At 44.8% G+C, this 23,146-nt stretch overlaps 1 protein-coding gene across 4 annotated transcripts in view; it reads left to right on the forward strand.

Annotated features, from left to right (window-relative positions):
- The window catches only part of LOC122535620 (myocardin-related transcription factor A-like), a 47,783-nt gene that overhangs the window by 20,950 nt on the left and 3,687 nt on the right, over window positions 1-23,146 (forward strand). The window contains exons 3-12 of one of the 4 annotated variants that reach the window (XM_043667313.1): window positions 12,271-12,336; window positions 17,467-17,763; window positions 18,000-18,448; window positions 18,744-19,028; window positions 20,575-20,715; window positions 21,069-21,252; window positions 21,396-21,695; window positions 21,850-22,058; window positions 22,089-22,508; window positions 22,589-23,104. In XM_043667313.1, coding sequence (XP_043523248.1) covers window positions 12,271-12,336; window positions 17,467-17,763; window positions 18,000-18,448; window positions 18,744-19,028; window positions 20,575-20,715; window positions 21,069-21,252; window positions 21,396-21,695; window positions 21,850-22,058; window positions 22,089-22,508; window positions 22,589-23,104 — 2,867 coding nt within the window. Of the gene's footprint in view, window positions 1-12,270; window positions 12,337-17,466; window positions 17,764-17,999; window positions 18,449-18,743; window positions 19,029-20,574; window positions 20,716-21,068; window positions 21,253-21,395; window positions 21,696-21,849; window positions 22,509-22,588; window positions 23,105-23,146 lie in introns of all 4 variants that reach the window. The other 3 variants (XM_043667314.1, XM_043667311.1, XM_043667315.1) reach the window with 3 other exon arrangements.

Consider the following 23,146-nt stretch of genomic DNA (forward strand, 5'->3'; position numbering starts at 1 on the left):
TTTGCTTTTTGTTTTTCTTTTCTCCCTCCCCTTGTAAACGCTTGTAACTTTATCGAGAAACCCTCCTCGAGCACGTACGCGCCCGCTTCGAAAACTATTTCCTCGTTTATTCTTTCCTTTCCTTTTTTTCTTTTTTTCTTTTTTCTTTTCTTTCTTTTCGAAGTTATTCGATTATCGTCTTCTTTCTCGCAGCGGTGGCCGCCAGTTGTCTAAGAAAACAGAGCTCCGCGCAAGTAAATCAAAACGAATTCTCGCTGCTCGTTCCTCGTTCTTCTCTTGAAGAATTATTTTTGCCTTGCAACGCGTTGAGTCACGGCGTGTTCGATTTGACGAATGGCCCGAACGGGACTTTTTTAAAAAAAACAGTCGATCGAGTTTCGTTTAAACTCAGAGACATATTTTTTTTCGAGAGAATGCCGAATTTTCTGTTTTTGCGGACGATAACGAGGCAAGGGACGTTAAAATTTCCGTCTTCGTTGAAAGACGCGATCAATCGCGCTGCAGAGGATTGAGACGTGTTGCTCCCGGTTGAAATACTCCACGGACGCAACGCTAAATCGGCGCTAGTGATCGAGCAAAGTCTATTTTACGGCCGAGAATAGTCGAAAACACGAGCTCGCAACGAGTGTGGGGATGTGGATCGTTGGTGAAGAGCCGTGAAATGCGAAAGGATGGGAAACCGTGCGGATAGAGGAAACCGTGACGAGAGCAGCGACAAGGAGTTCTCGGCCGTAATCTCCGGGTCTAGTGGCTTTATTTAGATCCAAAGCTGCCGTATTATTGGATCACCCCCGCGATTCCGGCCGACTTTGCCGCTCGTCTTTTCGAATTTTCTCGACTCGGCCGCCCGACTTCCGCCGCCGCTGTACTTCCACGAGTCGCGATTACAATTCTCTTTACTGTGCTTTTCTCTGGTCTCCTCGGTTAATCCTAATCATATTGAAAAGCTAACGATAGCTCTCGAAAGCTTTCGAGATTTGAAAGTCGAAAGTTTCACTGTTTCGCCTCGGCTGTTCGTTGTTTGATCACTTGCGCTGGGCAACTGATTGCGGACCATAACGAGCGACCAAACCGTATACAGTAATTCGTCGCTTTCTTCTTCTTTTGAACTCGTCGGCACGACATCACTAAATGGAAATTATTGAAAAGTAATAAATTTATTGTTTGCTTCGCCTGGGTTATACTTAAGTATACTTAAAATTGAGAAAATATTGCAATTTTGGGGCAAAAAATGATTGACGTGGGTCCCAGATGCTCTCTCTTTACAATTGCAAAAGATAGTGGTACTTTTGTCAATATTAATATTGATTTCTGTTTAAATCATGCGTGTCCAACCTTTAACATCTTTCAGGCCTCGTTGGTTAATAAAAATTTGTCTCTTATATAATTTATATATTTTTTTATCGGTTCAATGTAACTTGTATTAGTTACGAGGATATTAACTTTGCAGCCCTTCTGAAGGGACATGGGTATTTGAATCTAGCCAACAGCTCGGAGCATCCTATTTTTATAATTTGCTGATAATTATAATGAACGTGTACATTTGGTGTTGCATGATGCAATGTGTAATATCTGAACAGAGTGAAAGCTATATTAACGACGTGAGAACAAAAGAATTTCCAAAGACACTCCTGAATGAATCAATAATTCACATAATCCGGAATAATTCACACAAACTAGAGTTCTTGTTGCGAAAGTTTAAAAAACGGTAGAGGATATTATTTTTCGTTTCAATGCACGTTGATGATTGCTTTAAATTTAAATAATATCACACGTTCGAAAGATATAATGAACGAAATTTCGTGTTAAATACCACTTAAATATTTCCAATGTTATGTCATTTTATTTGAAGTGATGATGTAGAAAACGTTTGTCGACGGCAAAGTGTTGAAACAACATTTATAGTGAAACAATACATTTGTTAATAGTGTAACGATACATTGGTTAGAAAAATATATCTATATTGATCAAAAAAATGTGACAAATGAGAACGCCAAACTTAGATACTACCAGTTCATCAACATCTAATTTGACGCAAGTAGTGGCAACACTAAGAAGAATATTTTCAAGATACTCGCCTACAATTTTCGTTCCTATTTTGTTTTTTCTGTGCTTCATATGCTCGCAAACATAAATACACCTCAAAAGGGACATTAATGGTTAAAATTATTGAGATAATAAAATTTTTGTTCAATTATTCCGAGCACAGGCCTGGTATAGATTAGGTTAAGATAAAAAAACGCCTGATTTGGATGCAACACATTTGCACAAATCTATTGTTCGAATTGTATTGATTTATACGCAGAATATTTTGATACGTCGACCGAAGGCCGGTTGTCTCTGGTGTGTTAATGACTTCGACGTGTGTAACGGCCCGTTATAAAATGCCCGTGATTTAACGCTGCGTTTCTAAAATCGCACGTCGGAGGATAATTCACGGCGCGTTGCCATCAACCGTCGAATAAATCTGTAGACAGCGTGGTACAATGTGGTCAAAGAACCGCTAAATCACGCGGAGTACAACCTTCTTCATCGTGGAGAAGTATTTTTTACCACGTTAGTTTCTAAGAATTAGTCACCTTTTTTTTTTTTTTTTTTTGCAAAATCCTTCCCTGATCACTCGTAAAACTGTCGCCTGCCCGCGCGACCGATTCCCATTTTCGCGGCTCCGAGATGCCCGCGAGGTCATAATTTGTAAGATTAGTCGCGGAAATCCGGGCGAAAGTGGCGCAAAATCGAGATATTTATGGGCTCGTCGGAAGCGTTGATCTCTCGCCTCTTCGGCGACACTTTAACAGTTTAACGCCGTGCTTAGGATTCCAGGGCGGCGGTTTGATTTATCGCGAGCGCTGCGCGTCGCGTCGTGAAACAAGCACGGAGAAGGAGGAAGAGACCCGTCTCGTGAAATTTCTCCTCTCGAAAAAATGAGAAATTCTTCCGGTGGAATAATGGCGGTCTATCTCGCGCAGCGAGATCACAGATCGCGGCATCAGCTTTCGAAAGCTTTCCAAATTACATTGCGCATCGTAGCAATCGTCTAACGCATCGTTAGCTATTGTTGCAAGAGATGTGACTGTTTTCGTAAGAATGATTCCAGAGCTCGTATTCTAATATATACTTTTGGAAATTATCTTTGCCTGTGTCTCGTTGAATCCCCAGAGAAATAAATGCGCGACAATTCGTAGGAAATTATTGTCGGCGTGTTGCAATTGAAAGAGTGGTTCCAAAGTGTAGCGACGTATTGGCTAGGCTCTAGATCGAATAGCTTTGAAAGCTGACGATCTTTTTATTTTTTACGAGTCACATTTATATGTATAAGTCACTGTCGCAGTTTTCCGGGGAATTTCGAAAAGTAGTGACACTTCCGATACGCATCCAAAATTAACTGAGATTTCTGAGAAACTTGATCTACACAATTGCGAGAGATGTGTAAAAAATCTCTAATTCGACAAGCCAACTTTTATCATCATTAAATATAGTGTAATTGTTAATTATACTATAAACGATTGCCGGTGGCGAGCGCACGCACGCGGTCGTCAAAGTATTCAAAACCGGTTGTATTTGAAAATCGACTGTCCAGATGTTAACCAAAGGAACGAGTATCGAGGAACCAAGTTGTGACTCGGGACAAAACGGACTCGAGAGGCGTCCCTTTCGCGCAGAAACGGTACAAGCCGGTCGCGAGCATTGAATTTCAACACGGTTTACGCGAATTAATTCTCCCGGCGGAAGGTTTAACTCCGATCGACAGCTGTGTCAGCAGTTCTCGGCGCGTAATTACTCTCAGCCGCTCTAATTTACGTCTGGTAATGACGCGTTTAATGATCGTAATCTCTTTCTCCCTCGTCCGAGGCGACGTATTTGGCCGTGCCCATGCTTCAGTCGTTGGCTGCGACCAACTTTCGCGGATGGCTCGCCGCAGTTTTCAATTTCAAATACACTGCGATTTCTTCTCGAAATTCATTCGATAGTTGCGATTCACGTTATTTTCTCTCTCTTAGGATATCCCTCTAGGATATGTAATCGGCAACGCAGCGCGATCGGTGCAAAAAATGCAGAGGATCGACAGCGTCGATCCATATGGCGTCGACCGGAACTCCGTCGAAGAAGCGGAGTCGCGGTGGCGTAAGCAACCACCGCGGTCGGTGGATTCACTTGCCAGGAATGCGCCAAACGAATTTGCATTCTATGCATCGCGTAAATGCTTATGGAGTGTAGCACCGGTAGCGCTTGCGGCTATCTCGAACCCCTTTCCCCCGTAATCCGCGCAATTAACACGGCGGAGAATTAAATTAACCCGACGGCGGCGGTCCCCCGAAGCATCCCCGGTATTCTTGGCGCGAAATTCTGGTAAAATGAGTGGTTCCTTTGTTCTCCGACACGCGTCCCTATCGACGGGATAATTAGGCGCCGTGTTAAAGCATCGAATCGTATCGTAGTACGTACGTGGTTCCATAACGTGGAAATATTTACCTCGTATTCTTCGCCACGTACGTCGAGAATTTTTTATTCCAAAATTGCAATATCTTCTCAGTTTTAAGTATATTTAAATATGACCCAGATAAAGCAAGTAATAAATTTATCACTTCTTAATTATCTAGCTACAGTGATATCACACCGACGAGTTCAAAAAGAAAGCGACGAATTGTTGTATATTCGGTATATTTGGTTGCTCGTTATGGTCCGCAGTCACTTGCCAGCGCAAGTGGTTAAAGAGCACTCGCATTGCTAATTAATGCTAGAGCTATGAACCACTGAAGCATAAAATTTCCATCAGAGGCGTTAAAGCAAAAATTTATATATTTCACGAAAAATCATTTAAATCTCTAAAAACGCATTATTTTACAAAATTGGTCATTTTGACCACTTTGGTAGTTCTAATATCAAGCTATGTACGATTGGAGCATAAAATTTCCATCAGAGACGTTAAAGTGAAACAAACGGGAAAAACTTTATGGTAACAATAAAGCTTGCACAAGCTTTCATTTATATGTTTCACGAAAAATCATTTAAATCTCTAAAAACGCACTATTTTACAAAAATTAGTCATTTTAACCACTTTGATAGTTCTAATATCAAGCCATGTACGATTGGAGCATAAAATTTCCATCAGAGACTGTTAAAGTGAAACAAACGAGAAAAACTTTATGGTAACAATGAAGCTTCCACAATAAAGCTTTCATTTATATGTTTCACGAAAAATCATTTAAATCTTTAAAAACGCACTATTTTACAAAAATTGGTCATTTTGACTACTTTGGTAGTTCTAATATCAAGCCATGTACGATTGGAGCATAAAATTTCCATCAGAGACTTTTAAAGTGAAACAAACGAGAAAAACTTTATGGTAACAATGAAGCTTCCACAATAAAGCTTTCATTTATATGTTACACGAAAAATCATTTAAATCTCTAAAAACGCACTATTTTACAAAAATTGGTCATGTTGACCACTTTGGTAGTTCTAATATCAAGCCATGTACGATTGGAGCATAAAATTTCCATCAGAGACTGTTAAAGTAAAACAAACGAGAAAAACTTTACGGTAACAATGAAGCTTTCACAAGCTTTCATTCATATGTTTCACGAAAAATCATTTAAATCTCTAAAAACGCACTATTTTACAAAAATTGGTCATTTTTACCACTTTGATAGTTCTAATATCAAGCCATGTACGATACATTAACCCAGGAGAATTATACCTATTGGCACTCGGCCAAAACAACACGATCGTTCGACCATCGAGGAATTTTTCTCACGTGAGAGATGAGCAGGCGAGGCGCTCGATAACGTGCCAGTAGCAGCGCCGCTGTTGCCCGCCGATCGCGGCGATTCCTCGTCAGGTGGAACAACGATGAAATCTCCGAGAAATGCGAGACACGGCTGGAATCTGCGTGCCACCCTGACAGCCACTGCCACGAGCCGAGCTCGTCGGGGAAGTGGCGAGCTGTCGGTTCACCGGGTACACGCGCACCGTGACACCGAAGACAGAGAGACTGCTACGTCTGTCGTAGCAGGCTTTCGTTCGTAGCCTGTCCACCTCCGCCTCGTCCATCCGCTCGTTAACGTCCGTCTTCCCCGCGGAGGGATCGCGTACGCGCCGCGTTCTGACTTTCGATGACCTCTCGCGATATTTCATCGGCCGTGCCTCGAGGGCGTGGTTCGTCCCTCTGTCGTTTCGAGATTACATACTTCTTCCCCATTTCTACCCGTAACTTTTCGCTCGTAGCGATCCATCGATGATCTATAAGCGCGTACGATCGTCGGAGAGAAATTTGGTTTTCCATGACGATTCTCGTCGAGCACCTATGGCCGGCCACCTCGTCGGGCAAAGATGAAACGCGACACCGAATTGGAAACAACCCGGGCCCGTGTAACGATACAAGAAACGTTGGCTCAGTATTTGGCGCTGTGTACTTTGGCACTTGCGTCTAGTAGCCGTTTTGGTCGTTACCATTTGTCTTCTGTGGACCATGATACCCTCGGGCTCCGTCCCAGTTCCTCGTTTTCCCTATAGCTTTTTCCATTTCCGTTGATGCGCCGCCCGTTTCGCAACGCGTTTACGTAATTGCCTTCGATGAGATCGAGGCGGCGCTCTCTCGCTCGACACGATTTAACCCCTTACGACTGGTTTCGTATCGCGGCCTACGCTGAGAACGGCGAAACTTTTCGTCGGCGTGCATTTCTTCAGCACATACATTGAAAACGATTAAAACAATTGTGTTGAATTCTTAGTGCACACACTGAAAATTTTAACAGTAACTTTATTTTGTAATAAATATATATATGTGATAATCTAGCGAAATGTGGTACAATTCGAAACGTGGGTCAATAAATAATCCGACGTCACATTTCTTGAATTCGAATTCACTTACGTTTGATCCAAGTGAAGTTTATTATTATGCAATTATTATTATTATTTATTTATTTATTTATTTATTTATTTATTTATTTATTTGTTCGTATTCTATATTGAATTCACATATCAAAAATTTAATGATACAACTTTGAGCTTCATTTCATAATATATCTAGTCCAGTAAATTTTAGTAAAATTTACTAGCAGTCTTAGTAAATAATAATAGTAAAATGTAATACAATTTGAAACATACATAACAATACATAATCCTACATCACATTTCTTGAATTAGAATTTATTTACGTCTAATCCAAGTGAAGTTTACTGCAATTATTATTATTTATTTATTTATTTATTTATTTGTATTCTGTATTGAATTGTTAGTGCACATATTAAAAATTTAACAGTAACTTTAAACTTTATTTTAAAATAATCTAATAAGGTAATAATCTAGTAAGATATGATAAAATTCGAAACATAGGTCAGTACATAATCCTACATCACGTTTCTTGCATTCGTAATGTGTCTTTCTGTGATTAATTTATTATCACACCGTTTCATTTTAACAGTGTCAAATGAAATAACTGTAAGACAATCACGTTTAAATAATATACATCCAACGAAAAATTAGCAACTGTTGAATAAAAATTCACTTTTGTCTGATCCAATATTTTTTTCTTGCAATTATTGTCAACAATTATCAATTGAGTAAGTTGAACCCCTTATAAGCGCCAGCCAATAGCCACGGGGGGTTAAAATGCATCGTCCGAGGATCGCGAATGCCAGTTCGATAATTCGGCGCGCCGGAAACCTCGCCTGGAGATAATGAAATTCGCATAGTTGCCTGCATCTCGGCGGTATTCCGAGCGTTGGTATATATACCGAGCGAGGCGATTTTTTGGCCAGATTTCCTAGTCGAAAGAGGGGGAGACCGGGTGGAAGAATGCGTCGGCACATGCGCGGCGAACGGCCGATCCGCGAATTTCTCGGCCAACGAGGGAGAAATATGCAATCGCGCGCATAGTTACGCGCGTTCCACGCGTGATTGTCAGGATCGATAGCGAGGATACGATCAGGAATGCTCATTAGGCGATAGGATTGTCGTCGGTATTCTTCTTTCTGGCCGCCATCTTACGCCTTAATTGCCGTCCATTTCGCGACCATAAATTTCACCGTCCGTAAACCGTTTGTTGATCGGCTAATAACCGACGACTTGCTCACCTAAGGATAAAATTGACGACGAGTTTGTAACGCGTTTACTGAAACCAGACGGGATCTTTCTTCTTGAAACGTTGATGAGCCGGTTTGTAATAAATTCGTCACCTTTGATAGCTTCTTGATCGTTAATATAGTAAAATAAATATAGTATAATAAAGTTACGAAAAAAAAATGGACTTTTCTAATGGTTTGATTAATTCATTCTTTTACGGTTTAATTGGTTCTACTTATGATGGGGATAAAAGTATATTTTACCCGTAGTTTCGTTTTATTTTATTTCTAAAATTTTAACAGTGTGTTCGAGTGTGATAGAGTTTGCAAGAGATCTATTTGCTAGAGATCTATCCCTATTTTCCTATTTTCTCGAATCCTTACGTCCAAGTTATACAGGGCGTTTCATAACTTGTGGGACCCACTTCGAAAGCTGATTGTACGCATAAAAATAATGAAAAAGAAGTCATATAAATGTATGTCCTATCTGTCTTCGTTTATGAGATATAATGAATTTTCTGTTTTAATTATTTTTACAAAAGATGCTCGAAAAGCCTGCACGCGTCTTGTCATTCATCTGGTTACTCTCTTTATCATTCCTGGTGTTTCTCGAATTTGTCGGAAGCCTCGCTCTATTCTATTTCGTAGTATTTCGGCATTTTCAATCGATGTTGCGTGTACGATAGATTTTAAATGTCCCCACAAGTGAAAATCTAATGGATTCAAATCCGGAAAACGAGCAGGCCATGCAATAGGACCACCACGACCGATCCATTTATTTGCAAAGTGTTGATTTAAAAATTGCCTAGCCACTCGGCTAAAATGCGGCGGAGCTCCATCATGCATAAACCGCATNAACTTCCTCTAATATTTCGTGTAAACGCGTGCTCAAAAAATCAACGTACTTTGTGCCTGTTAGTTTCCCATCAAGAAAAAAAAGGTCCAATTAAAAATTTATCAATTATTCCTGTCCGTACGTTTAAACTAAACTGGTGCTGATGTCTTGAATGCACAATAACGTGTGGCTTTTCTTCGTCCCAATTATGATTATTATGAAAATTGAATGTACCATCCCTGGTAAAACTAGCTTATTAAGAGTTTGCTCTGTTTATAAAATTCATTATATCTCATAAACGAAGACAGATAGGACATATATTTATATGACTTCTTTTCATTATTTTTAGGCGTGCAATCAGCTCCCGAAGTGGGTCCCACAAATTACGAAACACCCTGTGTATAAACGTCTAACGAATGACTAATGAAACAATCCACTCACTCGTTATGCGAGCTACAACAGAAAGAGTTAAGAAGTAGTTGATATTTCGAACGCAACGTTGAAACGCGAGAAGCCGCGAAGAAGTGTGAGCGATCGATGCTTGGCGATTCGATGGCACGGTAGAGAATCGAAGCTCGGCGGTGGAAAGACGAAAAAACTGACGGCAAAGGAATCCTCGTGGCACGGGCCAATAAACCGAGAGGGGTGGCGGACATTTTTCTGCCGTGAGCTGCTTTGAATTCAGATTGCGCGGCGGCCCCCGCGGTTTTGTTCCTCTTTACGCCGGCAATTTATGCAATCTGACCCGCGCGTCCTCTCCGCGTATTTATAACCGGGGGCCCTTTGTGTGTTAATTTGTAGTCGGGCCCGCGATCCACGCCACGCTCTTCGCCCGCTCTTTCGTTTCGTGCTCCTCTCGTCGACCTTTGATCTGCGAACCCCGGCTCCCCCGGATTCCCGAATCACGATCCATCGTGATCGCCCCCTTAATTAGCCGGTCGCCAAATCGCCCGCTACGAATCGTAGCCCCGAACTCCCTGTTTCTTGTGTATTAACGATGCGACTTACTCGTGGCTGTGCCAGCTACGTACATACTCTGTACTGAGTATGTACGTGGCTTCTGGATGTTCAAAAGTGTGTGTAATGCTCAGAGTACTGGACTGTGAACTTGTCTTGTGTCTGACTTCTTGCGAAAGTGAAACGAGACGATCTTAATTCGCGAAAAACTTTAAAGATTTTGATTCGCCGTCTGAATTTTGCTCACAGTTCTCTACGACGTGCGAAAAATTGTACATTTTTGATTGGAAGTTGTATAATATTTTCTGTGATATCGGTTGAAAATTATAAGCGAGTCTATTTTTGTTAGAACGGGCTAGTTAGGCTCTAGCCAATTAGATTCAAAGAATTTATGTCGAGTATACTCGTCATGGAAAGATGGAATTTTTTTTGTTTAATGTCGAGTAAAAATTCACTGAGTGGTTATTTGTCGTAAAATTTGAGTAAAAAAATTATATATATTTGTAATTTTAACACATTTTAGAATGTTTCTCTCTAAAAACAAGTTGAATCTCTAAGCATTTTAACTTCGATTTCTTTTTTTTACTTCTTTTTAAACTTTTGAATTTTGAATTTTTAATGAAACAACTTTTCATTTTCAAAAAATAAAACATCAAGTCCTGTAAATACCGTGAATATCAATAAAATTAAAAATTTCTCAAAGAAACGCCAAAAAAAAGTTTATCATTTTGTTATAATTGAACTCAATGTTACAGCAAGTAAGAGTATATTTGTCATCGCCTAGATCTGAAATAATTAAGCGCGCCAGTTAAGCATTCTCAACATAAAAAAAAACTGCTCTGCTATCATTTAATTAGTTGGAAGATTGAAATTAAAGCATCGATAAAACGATCGATGCCAACCTAGAGTTTCTAGAGGACGCTAAACATAACAGATTCGCGGGTCAGTGACCGTCTTCACTTGCGCGATGCTTCTGAGCCTTGAATTAGCAAACATTAATAGGAAACATTCAAAAGAATGTCCAACGGAAATATAAACTAGACCAATCTCTTGTCCCACGCACATCGAGAATTTTTTGTTCCAAAATTGCAATATTTTCTCAGTTTTAAGTATATTTAAGTAAAACAAAAGAGGCAAAACAAATAATAAATTTATATACTAATCAATAATTTCTATCCACTGAATATACCGACGAGTTCAAAAGGAAAAGAAAGCGACGAATTATTGTTTGTTCACTCGTTACGGTCCGCAATCGGTTGCCGACGCAAGTGGTTGATATTCTTGCGCCAACGCCCGGTACTCGTTCCAAAACCTTCACCGATAATAACGTCGCGACCGCTAACTATGAATCTGTTTCGTGATCCACCGCACGCTAGCTCGCGCCACAGAGCGGTTCTCTTTCGATCGGCGATCGTTACACATGAAGTTTTGGACGCTACAAGTTGCCTTAGGTGGAAAACAGGTGAGGGATTCTCTATGTTTAGAGCTGACAAGGTGGATTAGTCACCGCCGGGATACACGACTGGTTATTCCTCTTATATTTCAGCGAAGCGAAATACAACACGGTAAACAAACCTAATGATTCGTGTCGTGGCGAAAAGAATAAACTCAGCGGAGGAAACTCAGCCGAAAATGATGACTTTACGATCACCACTGTGTGTCTTCTGCCTCGTACGCTTGACCCTCCTACATGGTACATCAGGATCGTCCGCCATTTTTCGAACGAGCTTTCTCGCGAAACGCAGGCGAAACGTAACCATGGTACGGTATGCAAATCCCGTTACACCTGGTGTATCCGGCTGGCGTGTTTCGGCCAAGAGCTACTTATCGCCAAGTTTCGTGTACCGAGATAACGAAACGAAACGAAGGAGATGTCGTGGCGTTCTTGGATTATCGGGGCCGAAAAATTGCTGGAAAGACGAGGAAACGAGGCGCGTGCGGTGTGGTCCAATTAACCATTTCGAGGGGTTAAAAGAAATCTCTCCCCTCTCGCCGTGCTGAGATTCTGTTTCTTTTACTTTCCGCTCCGGGTCGCGCCATATGGAACAGCTTAGACCGCACGCGGAAAGAAAATATCGGCTACCGAGAAATGGCCACGCGATCGACTTTGATCATCCGATTTTTATAGAACGAGCTGGTGAACTGCCTACTGGTGAAACGCCGCGGCTGTTCCGCGAGAGTCCCTTCGCTTTTTCCGAAATACGAACGACTGAACGAGATGAAATACTGCGACAAAGATCGACCGTTCGATCGAGATGGAACGTTACGTTGATCGAACGTAAAAATTGATAGTTTAACGACAGGCATAAGCATGGAATTAAACTAAGGGGGTCGTGGAGAAGAGATAACGTCGTCAAGAAAAGGAGAGAGAGAGAGAAATCGTAAAAGACACGTTTGTTTTCTCTGTTGCAGCGCTGAAGGTGAAGCTTACGCTGAGGCGGCCCATCAATCAGCTGGTTGCGCAAGGTATCATGCCATGTAAGTAACTCCACGCAACGCTAATGAAAATTTTCATCGACTTTTCTTTTACCGTAGAATTCGCCGGGTCTCGATTTTTGCGCGAAATTGTCGCGCTAGCTTGTAGCCGTGAGATCGAATATTCGCGCGCGAACGTTTTTCTGCTCATTTGATCGGTCGCAAAGATTTCAGAGCGGTGGACGAGCTCTCTCGAGCGTAGACGTAACTCTCGAGGTTAGATTCAATTAAAAGTTTAGAGAGTGGCAGGCTGCGACAAAAACCTTGGCCAAAGTCAGAGAGTTCCTCGTCTATGGTATTTAGCGGCCGGTAAAAGAACGAAGGGAAACGATCCTGTCCGATCGGACAAATTTATTTGCCCGGCTCGAGAGGCCACTTGGAGTTAGATTCAACAAGTTCGTCAATGTGTCGCGTTCTTTTTCTCTTTTCTTTTTTTCTTTTCTTTTTTTTCACCGCGGTAACGGCCGATTAATCCACTTACAACTTAATTGCCGCGCGATTGCCTGTGATGGCTCGGCCAACCGCGTAAAAGGAAGTAACTGGGACACGGAGCGACTTCCTAAAGTACCTTAAATTGACGTGCCCGCGTACGTATACGATCAATCGCGCGTGTGATCTTCCCGTTGGATCGATAACGAGCAAGACGAAACTCCGCTCTCGTTGCTATCGGTTCAAACACCAAATTCAAAGCAAAAAATGTATGTACACGAGGTGACTGTCAGTTGAAAAGTTGAACGTTAAGTTCAGAGTTGATTCGAACATAACTCGCCAATAGTTTAGAAAAATAAATAGTTAGACGCTGGCTTTATAGTTGGAATAGTTGGAAAATAGTTAATAGTAATAATAGTAAACAGTACATGTATAGTAAAATAATAAATAGTTGGAATAGTTAGCTTTAGAAAAATAAATAGTTCAAAGTAAAAAATTTGCGAAATATCGAGGTGAAAAATTGAACGTTGATTCAGAAATTGATTCAAACATAATTTGCATAATAGTTCGCAAGAGTAAGTAGCTTTCGATAGTTGAAAGCAGAAAATATGCAGAATGATCGAGATGACTGTTAATTGAAAAGTTAAACATTAATATGGAGTTTATTCGAACAGAATTCGCCAATAATTTCGCAAGAGTAATCTGTTTCTACGGCATCGAATTTTCTCACGATTCGCTCGCGCAAAACAAACTACTGTAACATATAATAATGAGCTAATGTGCATAGAAAATGCATCCAGTTGATCGCGAGAAATCCAGTAGAAATCCGCTTCGACTTTACGACTTCCACGAGTCGAAGATCTCGCGCGTGACAAAACCTTTTTCTTCTTCGAGGAACTTGTCCGCAATGACGTAAATCTGTTTACATCGCGCGATTAATTTCAGATCGCGAGGCGCGCTAACTTCGCCCGAATCCGGGGAACGGGGGGGGGGGGGCTCTAATTTTAACCGGCCAGTCAAAGTTTTCATTTAACGAATCAAAGCGAGAACTGGCTATCGAGTCGTTCATAGATTTCCCTTCTTCGACTTGAACGCCGTTGCGAAAATATTTACACTGCATTTACAATTCATCGGACGAAATATCCTTACGCTAACGCGAAACACGCGCCGAAGCAAGATCGAGAAGTCGAACAATGACGAGCTAAGCGATCCACGCTCGCAGCTGTTCCTCGCCTGGTCGTCGCGGTTGGTATTCACACGGAAACGCGCGGTTGCATAACCGGCGAAATTTTCCGGACGCGCGCGCTTATTATATTATACAATGCGCCCACGCTCGCCGCGATTCCTCGCCAATGAACCAACCTCTCTAAGAAACAGCTTCTCGAGTAGTCGCCGGCTCGTTCACGGCGAGAGAATCCACGGGGATCTAAATCGAGCGTTTCGCAAGCCACGCGGAGAACGTCGCCGTAGCTCGTGATCGTGGAAATGGCACGCGATTCGAGTGTTTTCTGCGCGAACGTTCTCCACTCCGCGATCCGCGTGGAAATCTCAACGTCTGCTCCGGATCTTAATCTTAGTAGGCGTTTAGTAGGCCGAACAAACAAGATCCTCCGAACTTCAACGCGTCGCGTTGATTCGGATCGTCGCCCAGCTGTGATTGTTTCGATCGCCGCGCTCGTAAATCCCGCGTCTCGATTGCCGCTCTTGTTGCGTCTAGACGCCGATGATTTAAAGGTGCCGAATGCGCCTCTAAACGATTCGAAACGCTTTGACGAGAGTTTATTGATGAGCGGGAACGGAACGGCGGCCGATTCGGATAGCAGAATACTGTAATATTGTTATTTACGCCGAGTCGGAAATAAATTGGCGTTGGTTTTATAAACAACGGTCCGAGTTAACCGGATTTCGTTGACTTTTCGTCGAATTTCGTCGAAGAAGAAGGCTCGAGCGTGCTACGTGGGGATCGTGGCCGTTTCGAATTCGTTCTCATAATCGAATATCCCGGGATGAGCGTTGGGTCGACAACGTAACGCACGTGTATATATAAAAGCGCGCGCGTGACAGCCGAGAATCGGGTTCTGTCGTTTGTCGCCGTTTCGGTCGTTTATTTTTATGATCGTTCGGAGCAAAGTCTCGAAAACCTGTGCATTCGGTGTTCACACCGGTCAGGCGATTTACTCGCGTTCGCGAGATGGAAACTAGACAATTGGGTCACAGCTGGCTCGCGCGAGAGTATGCACAATCGATACACCCGCGCGGCGGGTTTCGCTAACAAACATCGCGTGGGCGAAACAAAAGCCGCGAGCCTCGGCTTTGCCCGAGGGTGTTGGATGTTGGAAAGGCCTAATTGATTCGAATCGCTCGGTTAATTTTAGCATTTCCTACGCAATCGCGAAGACTGTGTGTCCGCCCTGTCTCTTCGCGCTCGCGTTCTTCCTTTCCAATTCGCGGCTCGCCGACTTCCGGCGCGGTTAGGTTGACTTTTTAACACCGTTAGGCGGTGTCTTTGTTTTATTTTTGAGAATGCAATTGCCAATGTGCTCGATCATTTCTAGACGATAACGAGCACACTCGATGAAAACACTTGCTGCAAGATTGAGTTAAATTATAATAGAACGATAAATTCTGTTCGGCGTTTCGTTGAAAAATTTTTAATTTCATTAACGTGGCACGTAGGATAACAAAATTCCCGTTACTTTCAAGTGCATATTTTCTTCGTTTGTTTCGTTGCCTTGAAATATTCTAAAATGTGCTGAAACTACAAATATACGTAAATTTTGCAATAAATAGCAAAGGAAAGAATTTTTTTCAAAATGACGAGTATACGCGATATTAAACAAAAAATTCTATCTTTCCATGACTCCTCGATGCGGAAACAATGGTGATCGGAGTGCTTCAAATATTTGAACAAGTAAAATAGGATGAATATCGTCGACTGGAAAACTTGGAACATCATAACTAAATAAACTTCACAATATTGTGAAATAAAAAACGCACTGTTCAACGATTAAAGATTTTAATTAAAACACTATATATTGTATTAATAAAAAATGTAGCACAGTGTACTCGTATTATATTAAATCGTCAAGACTGGCGTGGCGGTCATTGAAAGATGCTTTTTCGCCGCACAAAAGAAAAAATTCCACGGCTCGGTACTTATACTTCTGCAAAATTGCAAATTTTTATTTGGATAGCATTAAAATTTCGTGAGTGTGTAAATCTAGTTTTTCAACGTGTCACAGATATATGACGCTGGACCATGTGGATAATCGTTGAAAAGTACAGTTCTTATTTCACAGTACTGTTAGTTGTGGCGTTACAAATTTTGTTCGTTTTTGTTCATTCTTTAATTCAGAAAATAATTGCACATGTGACTCCCGTCATATGTGCGTGACGATGGGCTCTCTCCAATGGAAGTCGATGCGTCATAAATATTTTAATTTTCATTTGAAATGCTTTCGACAATCTCCGTGACGTTGTTAATCGTTCAATAAAGCGCAAATTGTACCTTTTCGTATTTACTGCGCGTACGACGATTCATTCGTCGTGGCGCGCACGGAATGCACTTTTTGGTAGACAAAACGAACGTCATGCGTTACGTGATCGCCTCGAGTAATGATTGGCCAAACGATCTCGATACCATTTTCACAGATCTGTAAAATCTGACAAATGCTTTCAAGTGGCCATCGTGACAAAGTTGAGTGATTTTGTAGATGCAAGCACGAAAGAATGGAATCGAAATTCACCGGTTTCGAAAGTCAGAAATCCGGGGTGAGAGAGTGTGAGCAACGTGTTCCCACATTTCCATTTCCACGTCGGCGCACCGTAGGTGGCGCGAGCCTTTTATTCCGAGTAATGAAGCGACCGCCGTCTGCGCGGCGCTCCGTCCGGAAATAGTGGCCACGGTGCTCACGTAGGGAAAACGCTTCGGGGATCATTTATCCGGGGACTTAATGGCGTGGAGGAATGTCGAGACGAGGCGTTTGACGTTGACACCAAAATGGCGCCACGCGGCCAGACCTTCGAGGGCCGTCGCTGCGGCCCGGAAATTGATGCGTGCAGCATGCGTCGGAGGACATATCCTAAAAGCTTCGAAAGTGCTTTTTCATTCGGTGCTGGTTCTTTTATTAGATGCGCGCCCTTCGCCGAGGGGCCACGAGTTGGCTCGTCTCGGCTATCGACGCCAGCTCTCGAGGAAAAGCTCGATGAAAGCTCGTAGTGTCGCGAGAGTCGTGATTTAAATGTCTCCGACGGCGAATAAAATCTTCTTCTTCTTCCTCCTCTTCTTCTCTTCGAGATTTTAATTCCGCCGCGACGGAATGACAGTCAGAGTTTTTTCCTTTTTTTTTTTTTTTTTTCTTTAACTGGAGCTGGAAATACCTAGCGATACTTCCTTCGTAAGGCGGCTTTAACACCGTCTAAAATTAAAATCGTCGATAAAACGTAGCCGCCGTTGTTTAAAATACCCGATACGATAGAATGGCAAACAAATTGGCGGAGAAACGCGAGAGATTTCTAAATACGCGTTTCCACGCGGAAACGGCACCTGCGTAGAGAAACTCTGAACGCGATCGCGTACCTTCGATCGAGTACCCCCATATCGGCACGTATGTATATCCTACGGTATATTTAGTCAATGTTAACGTGACAAATAGGCTCTGGAGATGGTAACATGGAACTTAACAAACAATAATATTGCCATAGCTCTGAAGACACCGCCGGCGTTCCACGAGCAACGGAAGCAATTGGAACGGGCGAAGACCGGTGACCTGCTGAAGGCGAAGATCCAGCAGAGACCGGGCCGAGAGGAGCTGGTTAGGCAGCATATCCTCGAGGATGTGGGTCACGTGGACCCGAGCCTGGCCGAGAGGCAACGGATGCTGAAGAAGGCCAGGTTGGCCGACCAGCTGAACGACCAGCTCAGTCATCGACCTGGACCGCTCGAGCTCATCCAGAAAAACATTCTCCACACGGAGGAGCCTATTGAGAGGGCGGTCAAAGGTGAGCGCATGCATCAACCCGATCTTATACATTTCGCGTTTTCGCGTATCTTGATCGATAACCTCTCCGGCAAAGAGGTTTGTAAAGAGAACGCGTTTCTGAGAATCTTCGCGAAAGGCGTAAATGTAATTTTAAAATTACTTTACTTGCTCGTTCGTTTCGTTTCCAACGAAAGCTCTCTGCGTTTCGCTGTGATTGTGAGAATGATCCCGTCTTTGTTCTCGTTCTCCGGCCAGAGGGTCACATTCCCTTCAAGGCCACCTGCGAGGGTCAAGTGACGAAGCCTCAGCACCCGGATCACTACATCACCTTCGAAGATGACTCGCAGAGCTCGGAGGGTGCACCCTCGCCGCAGCTGGAGTCCCGGTCGGACGTTTTGGAAACGGCGGCTGCCTCCGCTGGGATAGTGACCGTCTCGCTTAGTATTCCAACGACCGGCGGTGCCGTGGTGGTCTCGTCCACGTCGCCGGTGTTCCAACAGGCGTCGAACGAGCCAACGATACAAACGTTCGCGGAACTGTGCAATACCGTGGTCGGTTCTCAACAGCAGCAGCAGCAGCAGCAGCAACAGCAGCAGCAGCAGCAGCAGCAGCAGCAGCAGCAACATCATCAGCAACATCATCAGCAGCAGCAACAACAGTCGCAACAGCAGGCTCAACACAATCAGCAGCATGCTTCCACGCAGGTGAGCGTAGCTCGAAAAGCGCGTAAATCCCGATGCTCGATGGAAGGTTGATTTATCGGTCGATGTAGATGGACGATAACGGCGCGGCGTGCCCTCCCCGGGCGAAAGAAAGACATTTTTCGAGACAATAAACGGGGGAACGTCGACGACGACGATGGGAAAAAGCATCGGGGCACACGGCAAAAATAGATTTACGTCGGACGTTAAGCGCTGCTCGTAAATCGGCAACGCACCGATGTTAGCCGATTAATCGAGGATTCCACGGAGTGAAAAAAGCAACGATCTCTGTTAACAGGCGAGTCAGACGAACGGTCCGTCGACGACCCTCCTACCGCTGGCGCCGGCGCCGAGCCCGATGTCCTTGGGCTCGACCACGTCCAGCCTGAGTCCCCTTTCCAATATCTCGATAGCGTCGCCACCGGCACCACCGCCCGCCGCCATCACCCCCAGGCCGCAACCGAGCCCCATAGCCACCTCCGCGTGTCAGAGGAGCGACGCGCCCGGCAAGGATAAGAACAGGAAGAAGTCCAAGACCAAGAGCCAGCCCAAGACTCGTACCATCAAGTTTCACGAGTACAAAGTGAGTTTCTCCCTCTTTCGTTCCTTCTATTCGTTTGTCATTTAGAGTTTCTTTCGTGTCGAGTTCTTGGTACAACTATACGCCAAGAGTGGTCACTTCCCATTGAGCACTCCGCGAGTATAGAGACACACGCGCGTTGTTGCGCCACGGTGCACGAGCGACATAACGTACGCGGGAGAGAACGCAGACGTTTGCCACTTTCACTCTTGATTCTGTTTGCATTTCTCTCGGCTGTAAGTGTGGGCGTGAACGTGTGGCTTTTACGTCAGCAAGGTGCAATTATATATATATATATATATATATATTACTAAACGTTAAACTCGCCGATAATGTTTCTCGTCGTCACGCGTGAAAACGTCACGTTATCGCTAAAAAATCAGCTCTCAACGTTTTTCGACTCTCCGCGAACGAAAAAACCGAGGTATCGGCTGTCCTGTATCGGCTGTACCCGAGCCGTTGGCAGGGATGAGAAAAAGAAAGATGGAAACGAAATATCTCAAACTCGAGAGAAAAAAAAAGAAGGAGAAAAAATCGGGAGAAAAAAAGGAAAAAGAGATTTACGAGAGAGACGAAACAAAGATTGGAGGGAGGGAGGCAGAAGCAAGAGAGAACAAGAGAAAGAAGAAGCAAGGGAAGAGGGGAAGAAAAAACGACGAAGGGGAGGAAAGAAAGCAGACGAGAATGGCCGATGAAAAAAAAGGAAGAGAGTAAGAGCGGGCGAAGGAGTAGGGGTAAAAGCAAAGTAAAAAGGGATACAGACGGCCGGTAAATCTCGGCTCCCGTAGCCCGCGAGCTCTCTCTCTCTCTCTCTCTCTCTTTCCTCCCCCTCTCTCTATCCAGGCAAAGAGAAAAGAACGAAACGCAGAAGGAGATCGTATCGGGTGATTAACTCTCGCGATCTTTCGAAGGGCCTGGGGCCCGAGGCCCACCTCGTTAGCTCTGAGTAATTCGAGCGCTAATTGCACCTAAGAGCGAGGAAGCCAGGCAGCGGTGAAGAAGCGGTTCCATGGGGGGAGGGGGGAGGGGAGGAAGGGTCCAGACAGTTCGGGACTGGGGGAGAATTGGGACCGTGGGGTACAGGGGGTGGGGGAGTGGGGGGAGGGCGGTCGAGTTCGCGATAGGTGCCAAAAGGCCCAGCTACGCTCCTGAAACATTCGGGATATGGCGTGGCCGACGCGCGCTGGTGTGAAAGCGAACCGGGAATGCGCGTACAAATGAGGGCGCGGAACACACATCTCGATGTGTCATTTATCACTCGTGTCTTGGCTCCCCCTCCTTCCGATCGCCAACTTGATTTTTCTCCTCGATTTTATATCGTCTTTCTTCTTTCGAGAGAGTCGAAAATTCTTTTTTCTTCTTCATCTTCTTCTTCTTCTTCTTCTTTTGCTTCTCTCAATTTCGTTCGTCTGCTTTCGTTGATCTAGAAAGAACGACAGACGCGCGTGTCGCGATGAATGGAACACGACGATCTCGCGATCAAGCCGTTAGGCCGAATGAATGACAGACCGAGCGCCGTTTAACTCGAAAACGCGATGATTGTTCTCAGGGGCCGCCAAACGCGCAGAAGACCTCGGTGTCGTCTACGACTTCTGGCCTCGGGTCGGCACCGCCTGGCGAGACAAGCTACGAGCTTCTCCTTCAGCAACAGCAGTTGTTCCTTCAGTGGCAGCTCGAATGGCAGCACAAGGTACGCCTCTCCTCGATGAAAGCGATCGAGTTGCCGCCTCGGCGAAACAGAAACGTTACGAAGCTTGTAAAGTCCGCTTTCCTCGCCTCGTTAGCGACAAACGGGCGAGCGAACGAACGAATCCAGCCGGATGTGTCTCGTTAACGCCGCACTTTCTCCCCGACAATTTGCATGGCAATTACGTTATTACGTCTAAATTTATAATCGAAGATCAGGCTCGGAGTTACGAGACTGCGCGGCGGTTACTCAATTCGTGCGTTTTACGTAATTATATATCGTGCGTGTGCCCGGACTCAAACCTCGCGTCGGCCTATCCGGACACGTTGCGTAATCCGGTCTGTTCTGTTGTTTAGTACCCTCAGATCATTCTACCGGCAGCGCAAAAGCCACTGTCTTTGAACAGCAGCGGCGCCAGCGACGCTGGCAGCATCAGCGGAAGTAGCATGAACGCGCCAAGCCCCGCGCCCTCCAACTCCTCCAACAACCCCACGGAACAGCCGCCCTTGAGGCCTTTGGGCAAGCTGGAGGACATGAAAGGTAAGGTTCGCCGTGTAAGCCTGACGATTCGAGACGGGCCTCGGCTCGATAGATTAATTATCGCCAGGAATAGACGATGGTGACAAAGCACGGGCAGTGTCGCCCACCACAGCGATTGACCGTGACAAATGCAATCGTTTCAGTAAGCGATCTCAAAGTGGAGTTGAAACGTCGAAATTTGCCAGTGTCTGGCTCGAAGCCACAGCTGATCGAGAGATTAAAGCCGTTCACGGAATCGTCTAGCGGCAACTCGACGTCTAGCTCAAACGGGCCGCACGTGACGCACATGGGCCACATATTGATGGACACGCCGGGGCCGGTCACATCCGACGAGTCGAGCTCCCATGCCAAAAGTCCCAGCTCAGCCGTCAAGGACGAGCCGAACAGTCCTCGGACGGACTCGCCGCACGGTAGCGAACACGACGACCCGTCGAGTCCCCCAGGTACTTCGATCTGTTTCTTATTCTACATATTCTACAGTGATACAAAGTAGAAAATTCAGTTCGGAATCATTGACAAACGAATGAAAACTATGGCAAGTGAATCTTTCGGAACGCGACACACGTCGGTGTTTTCACAATCTAGTCCGTGTTTCAGGAGACGACATAATCAAGGAACAAAGAAAACGGATAGAGGAGTTGCAGCGTGAATTATACAAGTCTCAACAGCAACTTCAACAGATTCGCCAGACTCAGCCGTCTACGGTTCATGCTGAGAAGTTGGTGCTGCAGCAACACATTCAGAACAAGATGCAACAGCAGCAGCTGGCGTTGCATTTGCAGCAGTTGCAACATTTGCAGCAGCAACAGCAGCAACAACAGCAGCAGCAGCAGCAGCAACAACAGCAGCAGCAACAGCAGCAACAACAACAACAACAGCAGCAGCAGAATCAACAGCAGTCTCAACAACAAACGCAACAACAACACGCTACGTTCCAGCAGCTGAACGCGAAAGCCAGTCTCGCTGCGTTTCTACAGGCGCAACCAAATAACACTACTGCCATTCTGGATTCTTCGACCCTAACTGCGATTAATAATAAGAAGAATCAAACGAAGAACAGCGCCACCGTGCAAATACCCGCCGCGATAGTCTTCAACCTGCCCAAGCCAACGAAATTAAATGGCTCGTTGCTGAGCGCGTTGGTGGCGCAGGCGCAGGCTCAGCAACAACAACAACAACAACAACAACAAACTGTTACTACGGAGGATGGGAAACCACCGCCTCCTCAGTACGACGAGGCAGCGAAGCTTCTGAAGGTAAGACCACATTTTTGCTTTTAAATTGCACGGCGGCCGAGAAAGAAATGTAACAATGGCGGTTCCACTTCGATTCTCAGGTTAAAATCGAACCGGTGCAAAAGAGTCACATCAAGAGTCAAGTCGTGGACGACGTGCTGGAGATCCTGATCAAGAACGGCGAGCTACCACCGAGCGCCGCGCAGGATCCAGCCACACCGACGACACCCAACAGACAGCTCCAACAAAATTTGGTGTTCACAGCGCCAGCGGACAGCCAGACGCACTCGTTGGTTTTTACCGCTGCTAGTCCAATCAGTCCGATCAGCCCGATTGCGATGGAGGTTTCCCAGAGCGATTGCGTGAGTTCACCGGCGCCGGCGCCACCGCCACCGCCTCCCTTGCCTCTGGCGACCTTCTCTATTCAGCTGCCAACCTCGTTACAACAGTTACAGCAGCAGGAAGAGATCTCGTCGTTCAACGCAGACCTGTTGACCTCGGAGGCCGATCTGGACGCCGCGATGCTTCTCAGCCCGCAGTCCGCCCAGCAAGCATCGCCGGATCCTCAACCTCCTCAAGAGGTAACGTCGTCGGACAACGCGAATTTAGACCTCAAGGTATGCCCAATTGCGAACCGAGCACTCTTCGCTCCCGTTGAA

This window comes from Frieseomelitta varia, unplaced genomic scaffold (assembly GCF_011392965.1).
Source record: "Frieseomelitta varia isolate USP_RPSP 00005682 unplaced genomic scaffold, Fvar_1.2 scaffold_744, whole genome shotgun sequence".
Taxonomy (NCBI): Eukaryota; Metazoa; Arthropoda; class Insecta; order Hymenoptera; family Apidae; genus Frieseomelitta; species Frieseomelitta varia.